This window comes from Yamadazyma tenuis, chromosome 2 (genome assembly GCF_029203305.1).
Source record: "Yamadazyma tenuis chromosome 2, complete sequence".
Classification (NCBI taxonomy): domain Eukaryota; kingdom Fungi; phylum Ascomycota; class Pichiomycetes; order Serinales; family Debaryomycetaceae; genus Yamadazyma; species Yamadazyma tenuis.
This window is the reverse complement of record NC_089462.1, coordinates 2,106,316-2,124,190: the sequence shown is the minus strand read 5'-3', so window position 1 is coordinate 2,124,190 and position 17,875 is coordinate 2,106,316. Positions and strand designations below refer to the sequence as shown.

Below are 17,875 nucleotides of genomic sequence, written 5' to 3'. Positions count from 1 at the left end.
ACACATTGAACAATTCTTCCACAACCAATTATTTTCTGAAGCATTCATACGACATAAATTCATTTTTAATTCAACTTAATACATACTTTTATATTTAACTCCTACTTTTGGCCATTTTCAGACCTTGCTGCAAAATAATTTAGCCGGAGGCACAACAAGGGTTTTGCAATAATTTCTGTTCCCCAGCAATTGCGCTCAAATAACGCCTCGCATAGAACCCATGGACGCCTCGTATACAAAAGGCGTGTAATTAAACTTCGAGCCCTTTCGGAATTGTCAGTAGGATATCTAAACTTTGAATTAAAGTTATGAGACGTTTACGAATTTACTAAATGTGAATACAGGAAGTGCACGTGATTGTGTTAAGCGCACTACACCCCTCCATACCACAAATAAATCAGATACAAAGGATGAACAATGGATAAATAGGTTGACAGGGTAATTGAAGTATCATCAACGCATCGTAGAAGGGCCACTGTCAACACTGCAGGCCTCTATTTTAATTTATAATAAGTATTCGCATATTTCACAGCCACAAAAGAGAGCAACATAAACAGGCTGTAAAATAATATATTCAAGGCCGTGGCTTCAGTTCAGCGGTTATTTCCTCAGATATCTGGCTGTTGACTTGATCAATTTGGTTTCTTGATTCCCAATGTAGCATGGTGAGACTGTACGAGCAATATCCTAAAGTCAAATTTACGGCCGATATGAATGAGCTACAAACTCGTAACCAGCGCACCCCTAAAAGCATAGGGGATATGCTGATTTCCTACTGTAGAAAAAGATTGACCGTTAGCCAAGTAGACCAATTTCCGCTAATAGAAGGAGCCATAAATGCCCAGGAGATTTTTAATATGAACAATACAAACGTTCATACTGGATTATAGTACGATCAGAAAATACATTGAACAATTATATATTGATTGCTTACTGTCATCACAGAGGCAGAAACCATTGTTAAATCAACTTAGTTACGTAACTGCAGTATCAGTGGCACAATAAGTGGTTGTGGAGGCTTAGGGCCAAGCGTGAAGCTGGAGACACCCTGGTTTCAAAAACACTGGAGAAAGTCGAGGTCAGTTGACTTAAACTAAAAAAATTCCGGAAATTACCCAAAGCGGGCATTTGAAGCCAGAAATCAGAAGACAACAATTGGAGGTCTAAAAACCCTGGTTGATTTTTCAGCGCATGCTATAATTTATTTTTTAGCGAGAAGTTTAATTCTGGATTCAAGGCAGCGAAGAACCTTAAGCGTAAACGGCGAATTTTCGTACAATAAGTTCAAAACCATGTGACAAAGGTTTAGCAGGATCGCAGATATGGTCACAGTACTTAGTGAATGACAGCAAAACTAAAAAGAGCTTGTTGCAAAGAAGAAAGCTAGCAGGACTTACAAACAATAGCAAGTCGTAAACTAATTTTGTTTACATGGAGGGGGAGCTGCAATGGGATGTCCGCCTAGCCGATGCAAGTAATAACAGTTGACGTGCATGCAGAGTGTGCAGTTGAAAATAATAAGTCGGAGACAAGAGTATAATTCGAGACACGCTCGAAACGGAAGATACCTTCATAAAGCTTATATTTAATTTTCAGAATGTGTGGTTCGAGATATACCACAGGTAAGCAAGGGTTCAGGATCTTCTTTGAATCCGTATAAATTTGATCTCTTTTCCTTAACTAATGGTTTTTGGGTCTATAGTTTTCATAAATGTCTTGGTTAAAATACGCGGCCATAGCTTTGTGTGCTGTGAGCACAAGAGCAGCTGAAATCAGTTTGGATAGAATCGACAGAGACACTGTATCCTTAGCCATTGGTGATTATAAAATCGATGAAGGCGTATACTGGTCTATTATTGACAACACCTTAACCTCTTTTACAGGTGGGTTTGAAAATGACGGGTCCTTTTACATCACCACTGACAATCGCTTAATTGGTTTGACGGTAAGCATCATCAACTTATTGAAAACCATTTCCAACTCCGGTGATTGGGCATTCAATGCATCTAGGACCTTGACTCCACCAAGTTACACATTGTCTAGTTTGAACTTCCAAAACACTGGCTCAATGTGGTTTGGAGGTGATGGTTCTCTTGGTGTTCCTTTGATGACAGTTCAATCACATACTTGGGAAAATGATGGACTTATTGTATTCTCCTTGAACAAAAGATCTACTTCTGGAGAAGTTATCTTGGGTGCCAGTTTGGAACTTGGAACTGGAACGATTACAAACGACGGTACTGTCTGTTTGATCAACCAGGTCTACCACCAGACAACTGCCATCGATGGTTCCGGATGTTTTGATATTGGTTCCGACTCCAATGTGTGGTTAGCAGGATCACTTTTGAGTTTGACAAATGGTGTAGACAGCGACCAGGTTTTCTATTTGAGTACCCCTTCATCCACTCTCCGTGCTGAAGCTCTTTCTTCTTCACAGACCTTTACCGTTAAAGGATTTGGAGGAGGAAACGTCATCGGGCTTTCCTCGACTATCATTTCTCACAGTTACGACGGAAACACCTTGACCTTGAACGCTGGTATTTTCCCAATTAACCTCATCACAAAGTTTGAAATTGGTCCTGGATATACTGAAGGGTTTACTCTTGTGAGTACTCTTTTCGGTGATATTGGGTTGACAATTCCCCTTCTCAATGGAATTAAATACAACGGTGCTGTTCCAGATACTTCAAGACCTTCGAACTGTAAGGTTTGCTCACCTTTCCCCAACCCCCCAGGAGTCGACACCTCGAGTTCTTCTTCAGAATCTTCGTCTGCTGCGTCCTCATCGAGCGAAGCTCCATCTTCCTCGAGTGAGGCTTCAAGTTCTTCTAGCGAAGCATCTTCTTCTAGCGAGACCTCAAGTTCTTCAAGTGAAGCTTCTTCATCTAGTGAAGCATCTTCTTCTAGCGAGGCCTCAAGTTCTTCAAGTGAAGCATCTTCTTCTAGTGAAGTGTCTTCTTCTAGCGAAGCATCTTCTTCTAGCGAGGCCTCAAGTTCTTCAAGTGAAGCATCTTCTTCTAGAGAAGCATCTTCTTCTAGCGAGGCCTCAAGTTCTTCAAGTGAAGCATCTTCTTCTAGAGAAGCATCTTCTTCTAGCGAGGCCTCAAGTTCTTCAAGTGAAGCATCTTCTTCTAGCGAGGCCTCAAGTTCTTCTAGTGAGGCTTCAAGTTCTTCTAGCGAAGCATCTTCTTCTAGTGAGGCATCTTCTTCTAGTGAGGCTTCAGGTTCTTCTAGCGAGGCCTCAAGTTCTTCTAGCGAGGCTTCAAGCGCATTTAGTGGTGATACTTCTGCTTCTAGTGCTACATCTTCAAATGCGGGATCCTCTAGTGATTTAACTTCATCAAGTGGATCTTCCAGTCAAGCTTCTTCCACCGATGAAACTGGTGGCACTGGCACTGGCACTGGCCCTGGAAGTGGTGCTTCTGAAACTGGTGGTACTGGAACTGGAACCGGAACTGGCACTGGAACTGGAACTGGAAGTGGTGCTTCTGAAACTGGTGGTACTGGAACCGGAACCGGAACCGGAACTGGCACTGGAACTGGAACTGGAACTGGACCTTCTTCAACTACTGATAGCGGAACTGGAACTGGAACTGGTAATGGATCTGGTAATGGCTCCGGCTCTGGCTCCGGCAATGGAACTGGAACTGGTACAGGTACTGCAACCGAACCCACTTCAACTGGAGGTTCCGGATCTGGCTCTGGCTCTGGCTCTGGTAACGGATCTGGCTCTGGCTCTGGTAACGGATCTGGTAATGGCTCCGGCTCTGGCTCTGGTAACGGATCTGGTAATGGCTCCGGCTCTGGCTCTGGTAACGGATCTGGTAATGGCTCCGGCTCTGGGTCCGGCAATGGAACTGGAACTGGTACTGGTACTGCAACCGAACCTACTTCAACTGGAGGTTCCGGATCTGGCTCTGGCTCTGGCTCTGGTAATGGCTCCGGCTCTGGCTCTGGTAACGGATCTGGAACTGGCTCTGGTAACGGATCTGGCTCTGGCTCTGGTAACGGATCTGATAATGGCTCCGGCTCTGGCTCTGGTAACGGATCTGGTAATGGCTCCGGCTCTGGCTCTGGTAACGGATCTGGTAATGGCTCCGGCTCTGGGTCCGGCAATGGAACTGGAACTGGTACTGGTACTGCAACCGAACCTACTTCAACTGGAGGTTCCGGAACTGGCTCTGGCTCTGGCTCTGGAACTGGCTCTGGCTCTGGAACTGGCTCTGGCTCTGGCTCCGGCTCTGGCTCTGACTCTGGCTCCGGTTCTGGTTCTGGCTCTGGCTCTGGCTCTGGCTCTGGCTCTGGCTCTGGCTCTGGCTCTGGCTCTGGCTCTGGCTCTGACTCTGGCTCCGGTTCTGGTTCTGGTTCTGGCTCTGGCTCTGGCTCTGGCTCTGCAACAGCAACTTTAAGCACCTACTCCGAAGGTGTTGCTCCAAATATGAAAGTATCGGGTGTCTTGGCTGTACTCGCATTGATTCCTTTCCTCTTTTGAGCTTGACTCAATCTGCTTGCATCATTTTCTGTAAGCCAAAATTTATTTTAATTCCAACTTATATCCAACCCTATTCCTTCGTACAACTCTTTTATGTATTTTTTAGTATTTCTTCAATCTGTATTACAATATAAACTTAATTCTTCACCAGTATAACTCTATCACCAATTACATTATCAGTTGTTTGGTAATTTATTCGTAAATGCTATCTAAGCTTTTAGTTTCAAAGCGGAAAATCCGCACTCCACCAGCAACACGAAGGTGATTGAAAGATAAGGTAAAATGGGGGGTGGGGACGTGGAATCACAGAGCAAACCGAGTTGAGACACCTTTATGGCCCCCATTCAATTGCAGGCACCTTTGTGGCCCCCATTTGATTGCAAGCACCTTTATGGCCCCCACTTGATTGCAAGTACCTTCTTGTTTTCTTTCCCCGTTCATCCTATTCCTGCACATTTCACGCACATCACTAATCAATTATAATAAACGCCTGTCTTAAACGGATTCCTTAATGCTCGATAGCAAAACAACCTTCGTTCGAGGTGAGGAATGTCCAGTCGAGCGTAAACAACAGCAGGTAGCAAACCATCATCCAAAGGAAGTAGCAGAAGAAAGAGGGAAATAAATGGCATCATTTTCAGATTTGACAGGATACGTTATCAGCATTACTTATCTCAACGAAAAGAGGTGGGATACTTGGGTGGGGGCACCAACTCTTCGACTTACGATGGAGTTTCCATGGATATAAAGTCGAGGAATTCCCACCAATTGGAAACCAAACAACAATGTCGAATATTAAGTCTCATAGTACTGTGTCTTCGACTGCCAAGAATGAAGTAGAACTTCGAGTCGATGCTGTGGACGACCTCAGACTCGACGCATTGGAAGAACACAAGATCTCTTTGAGGCAGATCTTGAAAGCTCATCCAGTCCCCAAGTTTTCTCCTGCAAGAATCCGACTTTATGTAACCATCTGCTGTTTGTACTTGGTTGCTACATGCTCCGGGTTTGATGGCCTGTTAATGACAAGTATCAACACTTTAGACGAGTATAAAGAATGGTTCAACTTGCCGGAATCTGCAAGTGGAACTGGTTTGGTATGTGCAAGATTTAAATGGCTGCTAAAATGAATAATTACTAACTATACAGATTTTTCTGATTTACACGATTGGTTCAATGGCATCTACATGCCTCGTGTGGCTTGGAGACTATATTGGCAGGGTTTATACCATTGGTATTGGATTGGTGATTGTCGTTATAGGCTCAATTATATCTGCAACCACCGCAAATCATAAGGCGTTTATCGCTGCTCGGTTTATATTGAGTTTTGGTGTCACACTTGCAACAACAAGTACCCCCGCTTACTTATTGGAAGTTGTTCCAAGTGACATGAAGACTCTTGCACTTTTCTACAACACCTTGTATTTTGTGGGAAGTTTGATCGCTACTTGGACTATGTATGGAACTGAGATTCACTATAAAGGAACTCATAAAAGTTTCAGTATTGCTTTGTGGTTGCAAATCTTATGTCCTTGTATAATTTTGAGCATGCTCTGGTTATTTCCTGAAAGCCCAAGATATCTTTACTCGAAGAATAAAGTTGAGAAGAGTAAAGCTTTTGTGGTAAAGTATCATGCTGGTGGTGATGAAAACCATCCAATTGTTGCAGCTGAGATGAAGCAAATTGCAGAGTCTTTTGCTCAGTCAGGATTCTTGAAACCCAGAGACTATCTTGACTTCACGGTTTTGATCAGAACAAAAGCTCGTCAAAAGAGAACTCTTTTGGTGGTGATCTGGTCTTGGTTTTCTCAATTCAGTGGTAATCAAGTCATTACCTACTACATGACAACCTTGCTTCTTAACTTGGGGGTTGAAAACGCTACCACTAGATTACTTTTGACGGCTGTTAACTCGATTGTTTGTCTCATATTTGCCAGTTTTGGAGTCTTTACTATTGAGAGGTTTGGAAGAAGACCGATCCTTCTATATGCCTGTGCCGGGTTTATTCTTTGCTTCGCAGTGTTGGCAGGGACTACAAAAGCATTTGAAGCAGACAACAACAACCACGTTGCATCCAGAGTGGGAATTGCCTTTATCTACATTTTCCAAGCAGTGTTTTTCGCCTTTGCCTTCACTCCTTTGCAACCAACTTATCCAGCAGAAGTGTTCTCTAATGATATGAGAGCAAGGGGAATGGCATTGTGGCACTTGGTTTCTAATGCGGCTGGTACCGTGAACTTATACACCGCCCCTATTGCAATGGCAAACATCAAGTATTGGTACTATGTTTTTTTCTGCTTCTGGGATGCCATTGAACTATTGGTTATTTACTTTTTCTTTGTTGAGACCAGCCAATTGAGTTTGGAGGAAATCGAGTACATTTTCACCCAGCCAAATTCGGTGAAGGAGAGTATTCGGTTGTCCAACGCTGCTCGTTCTGGTGACACAGAAGTAGTCAAAGAGCTTTTTGCTCACATTGACCCTGTGACAAGCTTAGATGCTTGATTGTTAAATTAGTGTTATATTGTGAATTTATATCGAGAACTTGAAAAGCTTTGTATTGACCCTTAAACCCACCGAAAAATCCTTACTGTAGACATGTGCTTTGGTACAGAGTTTGAGTGTAGGTAGACGCTTAGATACAGACAGCCAAACTGATAACCTAATGAAAGATTGGGACGAGGTCAAGAATTTTTCACTAGTTCAGCTCTTTGCCACGACTGCAAACTATTGAGATGGTGAAGATAAGATAAGCAAGTACAAGTGGGGGCAGCATCAGGTACCCAGAAGATAGTAAAGTGATGAGGAGGGTGATGGGGGTACTTGCAAGAAGAGGAGATAAGAATGGGGGTCAATTGCCATGATAGAAGCGAATGGGGGCATATACCCAATAGGAAATACGGAAATTGTGCCCGCTGTCCATTGAGCCAAACTCAGTAAGTCTCTAAGATAACCCCCACCCGAAACAACCCCCTTTCCAACTTCAATTTGCCGTATACCAGATTACATGGCAACCAAATACCGTTTCCCGGTAGGAGGGGTGACCCCCTCAGCATATAAATCCCGCTTTCACTCCGGCCCTTTTGATAATATCATTAAAATGTTGCAATTGACCCAGCAAACATTAAAGAACTGGAGCTTCCGTCAAGCCGGAGATGAAGATTGGAAGCCCTCTAGAAAAGGAGCAGAGACCACTGAAATTCACCCTGATCTTATTGAAAATGGGCTTATTCCTGACCCTTTTCTTGACGACAACGAGAAATTGGTTCAATGGGTAGGACTTAAAGACTGGGAGTATAAGGTCAGTTTTACCCCAGAGGCTTCGGTTCTGAAGCTCAAGGTGCACGAATTAGTGTTTGAAGGCCTTGACACTTTTGCTGATGTTTTTCTCAACGGTCGCAAAATTATATCCACTGATAACATGTTTGTGCACTACAAAGCAGATGTGGGAAAATACATAAAATTTGGCGAAGAAAATGAGCTTAGAATATACTTTTATTCTGCTATAGTAAAGGGCCGAGAGCTTGAGAAGAAATTTGGTTGGCATGGATGTTCCAACGGAGAAACGTCCAGAACCCACGTCCGGAAAGCCCAATACCACTATGGTTGGGATTGGGGTCCCCTTTTGATGACATGTGGCCCCTATCGTCCGATCAAGTTTGTTTCGTATGATTTGTCAATCGACGAGGTGTTTGTGGACGTAGGAATTACAGACGAATTGAATGCTTCCATCGACGTCAAAACAACGATCTGCGGATTTGCAGCCGATGCGGCATTGCAAATCAATGTGTTATCACCAAGTGGGGAAACAGTTGCGTCCGAGAAGGGCCAAGAATTGAAAATAGGAGAAAACTCGACCAAATTGTATTTGGAACTGCCCCAGTTATGGTTCCCCCATACTCATGGAACCCCTGCTCTATATGACTTCGAGTTGACAATTGTAGTGGACGGTCACGTGATCCACTCAGTCACCAAGAAGGTGGGACTCAGAAGCGTCGAATTGATCCAAGAGCCATTTGCAGACCAGCCCGGTGCCAGTTTCTACTTTCGTGTTAACGGAGTCCCCGTGTACAGTAACGGTTCTAACTGGATTCCTGCTCACTCGTTTCAAACTTGTTTGACCCCAAAAGACTATACCGAATGGCTTGAACTAATGGTTAATGGGAACCAGAATATGGTCAGGATTTGGGGAGGTGGATACTTTGAACAAGACATTTTCTACCAAGAGTGTGACCGGCTTGGGCTTTTGGTCTGGCATGACATGATGTTCGCTTGTGCCCAATACCCTGGGTACAAGGAGTTTGAAGAATCGGTTGAAAAAGAAGTGATTTGCCAGTTGAAACGACTTAGAAACTACTGCAGCATTGCGTTATACTGTGGTAACAATGAAGACTACCAGTCGGCCGATAGATTCAAGCTTACAGACGAAACTTTCTTTGGAAAAAAGCGCTATGAGAAATCCTTTCCCAAACTTGTGTCTCAGTACTCTCCGGCAGTTCCTTATCACCCTGGGTCTCCTTGGGGGGGTTCCAGTTACAAAGACGAAACTGCTGGTGACATCCACCAGTGGAACGTTTGGCACGGAACTCAAGAGAAATACCAAGATTGGGATAAACTTGGAGGACGGTTTGTTTCTGAGTTTGGAATGGAAGGTGCTCCTGCTTTGAAGACCTACGAGGAGTGTATCACCGATCCAAAATACCGGTACCCCCAGTCGTATATGATTGACCACCACAACAAGTCCGACGTGTTTGAAAGGAGATTGGCCTCATATGTCACCGAAAATGTCAAAATGACTGGCAGTGATCTTGACTCTTGGATCTATGCCACTCAGTTGATGCAAGCAGAATGCTTAGCTTACGCCTACAGATGCTGGAGAAGAGAATGGAGAGGTGATGGTAAGCGATACAGTGCTGGTGCTTTGGTCTGGCAAATTAACGATTGTTGGCCATGTGCTTCTTGGGCTATTGCCGATTTCAAGAAAAGGCCCAAACTAGCTTATTACTCTATCAAGAAAGAAAGTGCTCCTATTGTCGTGGGATTCTACAGAACTGGAATCAAAAAGGAAAACGGTGCAAGTAACTCAAATGCCAAGTACAGTATTCCCTTCAACTATAATACTACTCAATATTTCTTGGATATCTGGGGTGTAAATGGTACAACCAGCGATATTAAGGCAGTTTTCAAAGTCGATCTCTACCATGTAACGACAGGAGAGAAGCTAAAGAGCTTGGAAGATCAAAAGGTGATTTTGAAAGCTAATCAGTCCACTGAGATCTTCAAACAGTACGAGCTAGACACGGAAATTCCAATAGTGGCACATGGTACCTTCTATGACGAGGAAGGATCGGTGCTTGCTGCTGGAGCAGATTGGCCTCAGCCATTGAAGTATCTCTTTTTCCCTGACAGAAAGATCGAAAAGGTGGTTAAAGATGGTTCCATCACCTTGTCCACCAATAAGCCCGTGAAAGGAGTAGAAATCATCACCGAAAACGATATATACTTGGACGATAACGGGTTTGATATTTTTCCTGGTGAGTCTAAGGTCGTCAAGTCCAAGGGGATCTTTGCTACAGACAACATTCGAATCAGATATTATCAGTAAATACTGTTAAATACATACTGTAGTCACTGGCTGCGAAATTTACATAATGTGATCTTGGTAAATTCAACAATCCTTTTACCTGAGGAGAAAAACTCCTGCACTATCGGTTGGTCCCCAGCCTTAGATAAACTACCCCCAAGTAATTCAACTCTAGTTCTCCTTGACATAAAATACGGTAGATGCTAAGTAGGCACGGTATCAGCGTTGCACGACCAGGTCGCGGCGCCGACCCGACCACAGGATAACACCGTCGTGAACCGCCAAATCCCCATTGGCGCTCGCTTTTTGCCTCGACAAAAACATTTTGGGAACAACTAACAACAAATTCATTTGCAGTGAAATCACCAAAACTTGGCCAAGTGATTTATCGCACCTTCAATTGCCGTCAATTACCCCCTCACCAATTGCGTTTGTGCCTGTCCTTGTGTTTTGCAAACCATGTCAGAAATAGAGATCAGCTCTGCAGACTCGGAGAGCAAATCACAATCTAACTCAGATGAAGTGAAAAATGACCTGCCTACACTAGATCTAGATTCCAAGAACGGCTTAGAACCACACCCTACAATTCCATCGGAGCCTCTGACCGCAGGGGATGTTGCGCAAAACGGCCATGTCGAAGGTTCTAATGGAAACGTTGATTCAACAGCTGAAAATGACATCATGGATACTGTTGACTTAAATGAACATATGCCTACCCCCGAAACTACTTCCGAAGCCATCACCCCAATAATTGAGGAACCAGATCAAGCAAACTCCATCCATAGCCTGGAAGTGCCCCCTTCTTCAAGAGACAATGTCTCTCATACCCGTCAAACATCAACAACTTCGGTTTTCTCTGCAGCAGCCACTCTTGAAAACAGCAACATCTTCAAGCGGCCGTTCGAGTCGATTCTTGAAAGCAAGGAAGCCAAGAAGAATGAAGCATTGAGACAAGCCGTGCAAAAAGGGCTTGATTCCATCAATGATTCCAACTCCAGAGACCCTCATTTGGTATTTGGAGCGTTAAAAACCGTGTGTGAGTCCTCCCACCCTCATCTCAAGTCCATCGCCATTGATCTTTTTGCCAAGCTCTTCGATTATAGTCAGTTTGAAGATGAAGATGACAAAATCAAGCTCACCAATGATTCGGTGGAGGTGATTGCATCGTGCTTTGATGGAGAAGGAACCGATCTCGAAGTTGAGCTTCAGGTCGTGAGAGCATTATTGCAAAGTATTGTGTCGATGCCATGCCATGGGGCTTCTCTTTTGAAAGCTGTCAGGCAGATATATAATGTGTTCATCTTCTCGTTGAATCCAAGAAACCAGTCGGTGGCCCAAGGGATTTTAACGCAGGTTATTGGGACCGTTTTCCAGAGAGTTGTTGATGCTGGTTTAACCAAAAAAGGAGCCAGTGATAGTGTGTTGAACATCAAAACACCAGCAAATTTCAGCAATGAAGATGTGGGGACAGTTTCTGAAGACGCATCTGAACAAAGATTAACTCTTGAGAACTTGGAGAGATTGACAAACGAAAATATTGACTTGGATACGGCAACCAATGGCCACAGCCATGAAGATGTGGTTGTCAAAGACGCCTTTTTGATCTTCAGGGCTATGTGTAGATTGTCGGTGAAGGACGTTGAGACTGAGACATTGGATATGAGAAGTCATTCGGTGCGGTCTAAATTGTTGTCATTGAATATCATTCACACAATTTTGAAGCAGTACATTGACATATTTTTGAGCAGAGATGTGGTATTACCTTCGAGTTCGACTGAAGGTCAAACTCGATTGATAAATGCCGTCAGACAATATTTGTGCCTTTCATTATCCAGAAATTCTGCCTCTCCGATTGCTCCAGTATTTGAGTTGTCATTAGAAATCTTTTGGTTGATAATTTCAAATCTTAGGTCTGAATTCAAACGTGAAATCCCTGTTTTCTTTGACGAAATATACTTTCCAGTATCAGAGATGAAGACCTCCACACCACACCAAAAAAGGTATTTACTTTCAATCATTGAACGATTGTGTAACGATTCAAGATGCATTATAGAGTTCTACTTGAACTACGATTGTGATACCAACATGCCTAACATCTGTGAAAAGGTGATTGACTATTTGACCAAACTATCGTTGGCTCGGGTTGAGGTTACGCAACAACAAATGATAGCTTTTAGAGAAAATAGAGGTAAGGGTGTTTCCTTATACGATCCTTCCAAGATCTCCAACTTGATCAGCACCACTATGCAATCTAGACCTCCAGCTTCTGAAATCTACACTCATTTCCCATTGGAGTATGCCCTCAAAATGACTTCTATCAACTGTTCGGTAGCTTTCTTGAGATCCTTGTACACCTGGGCTCAGAAAGGTTTCAATTCATCTACCCCAAATGGTAAAACGTTCCGCAATATCTCCTTAAGTCATCTTTCTTTGAACAGACACAGATCGAGCACTGCTACTTCTGAAACTCCAAGTAATGGTGAATCAAGAAATGCGTCTTTTGTGAATGGTAACGATACCAGTGTAACAGAATCTGATGATCCAACTCAATTCGAAAGTTTGAAACAGCGGAAGAAGGCATTATTGGAAGGTATAAAGCAGTTCAATCAAAAAGCCAAAAAAGGGGTGCAATACTTCCTCGCAAATGGATTCATTGAATCCAAAGAACCCCAAGATGTTGCCAGATTTTTGTTGGAAACAGATGGTCTTGATAAAGCGGTTATCGGAGAGTACTTAGGAGAAGGCACAGATGACTGCATAGCCACTATGCATTCGTTCGTTGATCTTATGGATTTCGCCAATATGTCTTTTGTTGATGCAATGAGAACCTTTTTACAAGCATTTAGATTGCCCGGAGAAGCTCAAAAGATTGATAGATTCATGTTGAAGTTCGCTGAAAGATATGTTCTGGGTAATTCTGGCATTCTTGCCAATGCCGAATCGGCCTACGTTTTGTCTTACTCTGTTATCTTGTTGAATACCGACTTACATTCGCCCCAGATCAAAAAGAGAATGACATTAGAAAGTTTTATTGCCAACAACGCTGGTATTGATGACGGAAAAGATATTCCTAAGGATTACTTGGAAGTCATTTACAATGAAATCGCCCACAACGAGATTAAGTTACAGAGTGAACAGCATGCTGCATTGTTAGCTGGAGACCTTCAATTACCTCAAACCCAATCGGGTGGACTCTTTGGAGGCCGAGATTTGGATCGTGAAGCTTACTTTTATGCGTCGAAAGAAATGTCCACAAAGACTGAGAAGTTGGTGAGAGACTTGGGGAAAAAGACAAGAGACGACTCGCAAGGTGGTGTTTTCTATCAGGCCACGAGTGTGTATCACGTCAAGTCGATCTTTGACACTCTTTGGATGTCTATTTTGGCTGGTTTGACACCTCCATTCAAGGAATATGATGAAGTTGATGTCACCAAGATTTGCTTGGAAGGTATCAAGCTTTCTATAAAGATCGGGTGCATGTTTGATTTGGACTATGGCATGAAATCTTTTATTGGAGCTCTTGTTCAATTTGAGAATTTGAATAACTACGAAGAAATGAAACCCAAAAATGTCGACGCCATTCACATCTTACTTGAAATTGCTATTTCTGAGGGTAACTATTTAAAGTCAAGTTGGATCCAAGTATTAACATCCATTTCCCAATTGGAGAGACTTCAGTTGATTTCTAGAGGTATTGATCAGGAAACGATTCCTGATGTGTCAACTGCCAAACTCGTGAATAGAGCGTCATTTGAAACCAACAACCATAGACAATCAGGCGGATTTTTCAGACTGTTTTCATCGTCTTCTACCGCTTCTCAAACAGCTTCTAACAAATATCACAATCAAAAACTCCACCCAGAAGTTGCTGAACTTTTGTTGAGTTCAGAATTAAGTGCTACAACTGACAAGGTGTTTCTGAATAGTGCTAGTTTAAATGGTGAAAGTATTGTTGAATTCATTAAGGCATTATCCGAAGTTGCATTGGAGGAGATTGAATCATCTGGTCAAAGTGTGAACCCAAGAATGTTTTCATTGCTGAAGATGGTGGATATTTGTTACTACAACATGACTCGTATAAGAGTTGAATGGTCTCAACTATGGTCTGCCATGGGTACCGTGTTCAACCAAGTTGGATGTCACAGCAACATTAATGTGGCTGTATTTGCAATTGACTCTCTAAGACAATTATCTAATCGTTTTTTTGAGCTTGAGGAGTTATCACACTTTAAGTTCCAGAAAGAGTTTTTGAGTCCTTTTGAATACATTGTTCACCATAATGACTCTCTTGAAATAAAGGATATGGTGTTGGAGTGTTTGAACAATATGATTTTGACTAAGCTGGCTAACATAAAGAGTGGCTGGAAAGCCATTTTCACGGTTTTGACGGTCACGGCTGCTGAGAACAAGGAGCTGTTGGTAAACCGGACGTACAAGTTGGCCGATTGGATTTACAAGAACTACTTGAATGAAGTCAGAAATCAAGATGCATTTGGTGACTTGATCAACTGTTTCACAGAGTTGTGCAAGAACGGTAGATACCAGAGGGTCAACTTATTGTCTTTGGGTGTTTTACAGAAGATCAACAACCAGATCGCTGTTGAATACTTGAATAAGCCTGTTGAACATCGGGATGAAATGTTGCTCAAGTTGTGGTTCCCAGTATTGTTTGGATTTCACAAAGTCATTATGCACGGAGAGGAGCTAGAAGTAAGATCTAGAGCCTTGACCTACTTATTTGATATATTGTTGGAATATGGAGAGAATTTTGATTCTCTGTTCTGGGACTCTGTTTGCAAGGAATTGTTATTCCCCATATTTGAGGTGTTGCACAACAGATGGGGATTATCCAACTTTGATGATACAAATGACAACTTCTCCGTTTGGTTATCAACAACGTTAATCCAGGCTTTGAGAAATATGATTGGCTTATTCACCCATTACTTTGAATCATTGAGAAGCAGGACATCTGATTTCTTAAGTCTTTTGATTAGTTGTGTGTGCCAGGAAAACGACACTATTGCCAGAATTGGTAGATCATGCTTACACACTCTTTTGATTGAGAATGCGGAGAAGTTCAATGATGATGAGTGGAAGTTGATTATTGATTGTTTCCGCACATTATTCCAATTGACTGAGGCCAGAGAGCTTTTTGACTTGGACCCATTGAAGACGGAAGAGGTGTCACTAGAGGTTGAAGAAGACCCCAACGTTTCTGAGGTTGTAGGAGGCGACACCAGCCAGTTTTCCAAACACCAGGAAAAGTCCTCAATTGTGGTGAAGTGCGTCCTACAACTTCTCATGATTGAAAGCTTGAGTGAACTCTTTGAAAATGACGTCTTTTACGAAGCGGTTCCATACGAGTACTTGAAAGATCTTGCTGACCTTTTGAACGAAAGTTTCAAGTTTTCCAAAAACTTCAACGACGACTATGACTTGAGAGTAAGATTGTGGAATGCTGGAATCATTGAGAGATTACCTAATCTTTTGAAACAAGAAAGCTCTTCTTCAGCTGTGTTCATCAACATTATGTTCCGAATGTATTGTGATGATGACAAGACCAATACAGAGTCAAAAGAGTATATCATCGACACAATTGTTCCTTTGTGTACGGATATCATCCAACAGTACTCGGAGTTTGACGAAACCAATCAACAACGGAACTTGTCGACCTGGAAGCCAGTTATCATTGAGATATTCCAAGGGTTCTACGAACTTGATGAAAGTGACTTCAGAAAACACGTTCCCGTTATGTACGAATCGACTTTGAAATTATTCTCCCGAACTTTGTCAGCCGAACTCAGAGGTTCGATAAAAACATTCTTTACCAGGGTCGGAGAGCTTTTCATCAAAGAAACGTGAAATTTCATTATGTATCTTTTAATAGTAATATTATTGAAATCAAAGTATGGGGTAGAGGCTGAAATATACGCAACACCTACCGCAAGACCATGCCCTCGTTTACGCGCAGGCCACTGCTTCTGAAAAATTTTCAGTGGTGAGCCTTGAAGTAAAATGTGCGACCAAAATTTTCCAACCTCGACGTTATACTAAGAAAGTTGATTGTCTTTAAAGATGTCATTTCAAAACAAGGTATGTTTCCAATGAGTTCAAGAATACGAGTGAAGGATAATTCTTTTAATAATTTCTCTCAGAAGGGCTTTTAACGTGGCTCATCATTGGTTTTATGTTGGCAGCAAAATCAGTCATGGAAAACCATGATACTAGTAAAACTCACTCCCCACCCCATTGTTAACCCCAAACCTCACCAATTCCTACCACCAGCTCAACCGCATACTAACGACCTCCAGAACTTGTTCCACTTGTTGGGCAACGACGTGGAAGATGAAGAACCATCTTTAGCACCAAGAGAATTAGTTAAGAACAACACTTCCAGCAAGAAGAAGGATGAAGCCCCAAAAGCCGACCCATCTAAGGCCAAGAAGAAGAAGCCAGTGACCGGTAACGAAGGAGCTATCAAGGAACAGTTGAACAACAAAGAAGTCCCAGGTCCAAGCTCTACTCCAACTTCCCACTACAAGAAATCTTTTGACCGTCATGCCACTAGAACTCATAAGGGAGGCCAAAGAAAGCCAAGAACCGATCCAAAGGACGGTGAAGCCACCTTAGAAGATGAACTTGACGGTGAACAAGACGCTGAAGAAGAAGAAGCAGCAGCTGAAGTAGTTGATCAAACCCCAAAGAAATCTTTGGAAGACTACATGGCGGAATTGAAATTGGCCCAAGCCACTTTGGACGGCCAAAAGGCTGCTAGAACCGCCAACGAAGGTGCCGAAGGTAAATGGACTGCTGAAGAATTGCTTGTTAAACAACAAGAAGAGTATGTTCCAGCTTCGGTTGAGAAGAAGATCAAGCAAAAGGCTGCTAAGGGAAAGAAGTTTTTGGAATTTGACGCCACTTTCGATGCCCCCAGCGCCCCAAGACCTGCTTCTTCTACCAGAGGATCCCCAAGAGGTGGTAGAGGTGCTGCCAGAGGTGCCACTAGAGGTGCCAGAGGTGCTTCTAGAGGTGCCAGAGGTGATTCCAAGCCCGCCACTTCCAGAAGAACCGACAGCAAGGTTGCCTTGGATGATGACAAGAAGTTCCCATCTTTATAAACCGTTTGTGGTACCACACATGATGCTCTCTTCAGCTTAACTTAGTTTATATTTAGTTCATAATAAAAATGAATATAAATTCGTTTTTGGACACGATGTACACGTTACGGCCTTCGAACTCGAGGTTGGTGTAGTTGACTTTTGTGTTGATTATGGGTTTAATGTGTAGCAGTAGTTTGACCAAGTAAGAGCCAGGCACTTCATGGGCCCCGATGAGTTTGAGGCCGTTTTGGCTCGAAAAAACCGCATACCCCGACACCTGGAGGCCATGAAGTTCAAGAAGGTCCGTGCAGAGCTGTACGGTTGGCCCTGATAGCGTGGGAATGGTCTCCATGGCGCTTTGGAGTGGGCCTAATAGTGCGCGGAATCAACAGTGTGAAGGGGGGTCGTGTGGAGACGGGAATTCTAGCGGAGTCGATTTACTCAAATAAGCCATTAACCAATTGGGCTACCGCGACGACGGCGGGATGTGAGCTCTCTGGGTATGTCAACGCAATGGGCATGCACAGCCGATAAAGGGCTGTTCGGTTTCACCGGTTTTCAACTGTACTCTACCTTGATAGCGCACGACCCAGCGATTCCAGCACGACTTCCCATCCCCAGCACGACCCACCTCGGTCCCTCAAGTAACCTACGCACTACACCACCACTTGCAATCTCCACAATTGTGCCACCAAGTAC

At 43.1% G+C, this 17,875-nt stretch overlaps 4 protein-coding genes across 4 annotated transcripts; all 4 read left to right on the top strand. All coding sequences in view use genetic code 12, as the record gives it.

Annotated features, from left to right (window-relative positions):
- Nucleotides 1–1,711: 1,711 nt before the first annotated feature.
- PSN45_002342 (uncharacterized protein) lies at nucleotides 1,712–4,705 on the top strand (the record flags this gene model as incomplete). Its single annotated transcript, XM_066157845.1, has 2 exons — nucleotides 1,712–4,444; nucleotides 4,673–4,705. 2 exons carry the CDS (start codon nucleotides 1,712–1,714, stop codon nucleotides 4,703–4,705), a joined length of 2,766 nt encoding a protein of 921 aa, XP_066013942.1.
- Nucleotides 4,706–5,277: 572 nt separating this feature from the next.
- Nucleotides 5,278–6,997, top strand: PSN45_002341 (uncharacterized protein; the record flags this gene model as incomplete). Its single annotated transcript, XM_006689083.1, has 2 exons — nucleotides 5,278–5,589; nucleotides 5,642–6,997. The coding sequence occupies 2 exons, from the start codon at nucleotides 5,278–5,280 to the stop codon at nucleotides 6,995–6,997; spliced, it is 1,668 nt and encodes a 555-aa protein (XP_006689146.1).
- A 595-nt stretch (nucleotides 6,998–7,592) lies between these two features.
- Nucleotides 7,593–10,107, top strand: PSN45_002340 (glycosyl hydrolase family 2 protein; the record flags this gene model as incomplete). Its single annotated transcript, XM_066157844.1, has 2 exons — nucleotides 7,593–10,009; nucleotides 10,095–10,107. 2 exons carry the CDS (start codon nucleotides 7,593–7,595, stop codon nucleotides 10,105–10,107), a joined length of 2,430 nt encoding a protein of 809 aa, XP_066013941.1.
- A 428-nt stretch (nucleotides 10,108–10,535) lies between these two features.
- Nucleotides 10,536–17,194, top strand: SEC7 (guanine nucleotide exchange protein for ADP-robosylation factor; the record flags this gene model as incomplete). Its single annotated transcript, XM_066157843.1, has 2 exons — nucleotides 10,536–15,882; nucleotides 16,305–17,194. The coding sequence occupies 2 exons, from the start codon at nucleotides 10,536–10,538 to the stop codon at nucleotides 17,192–17,194; spliced, it is 6,237 nt and encodes a 2,078-aa protein (XP_066013940.1).
- Nucleotides 17,195–17,875: the final 681 nt, after the last annotated feature.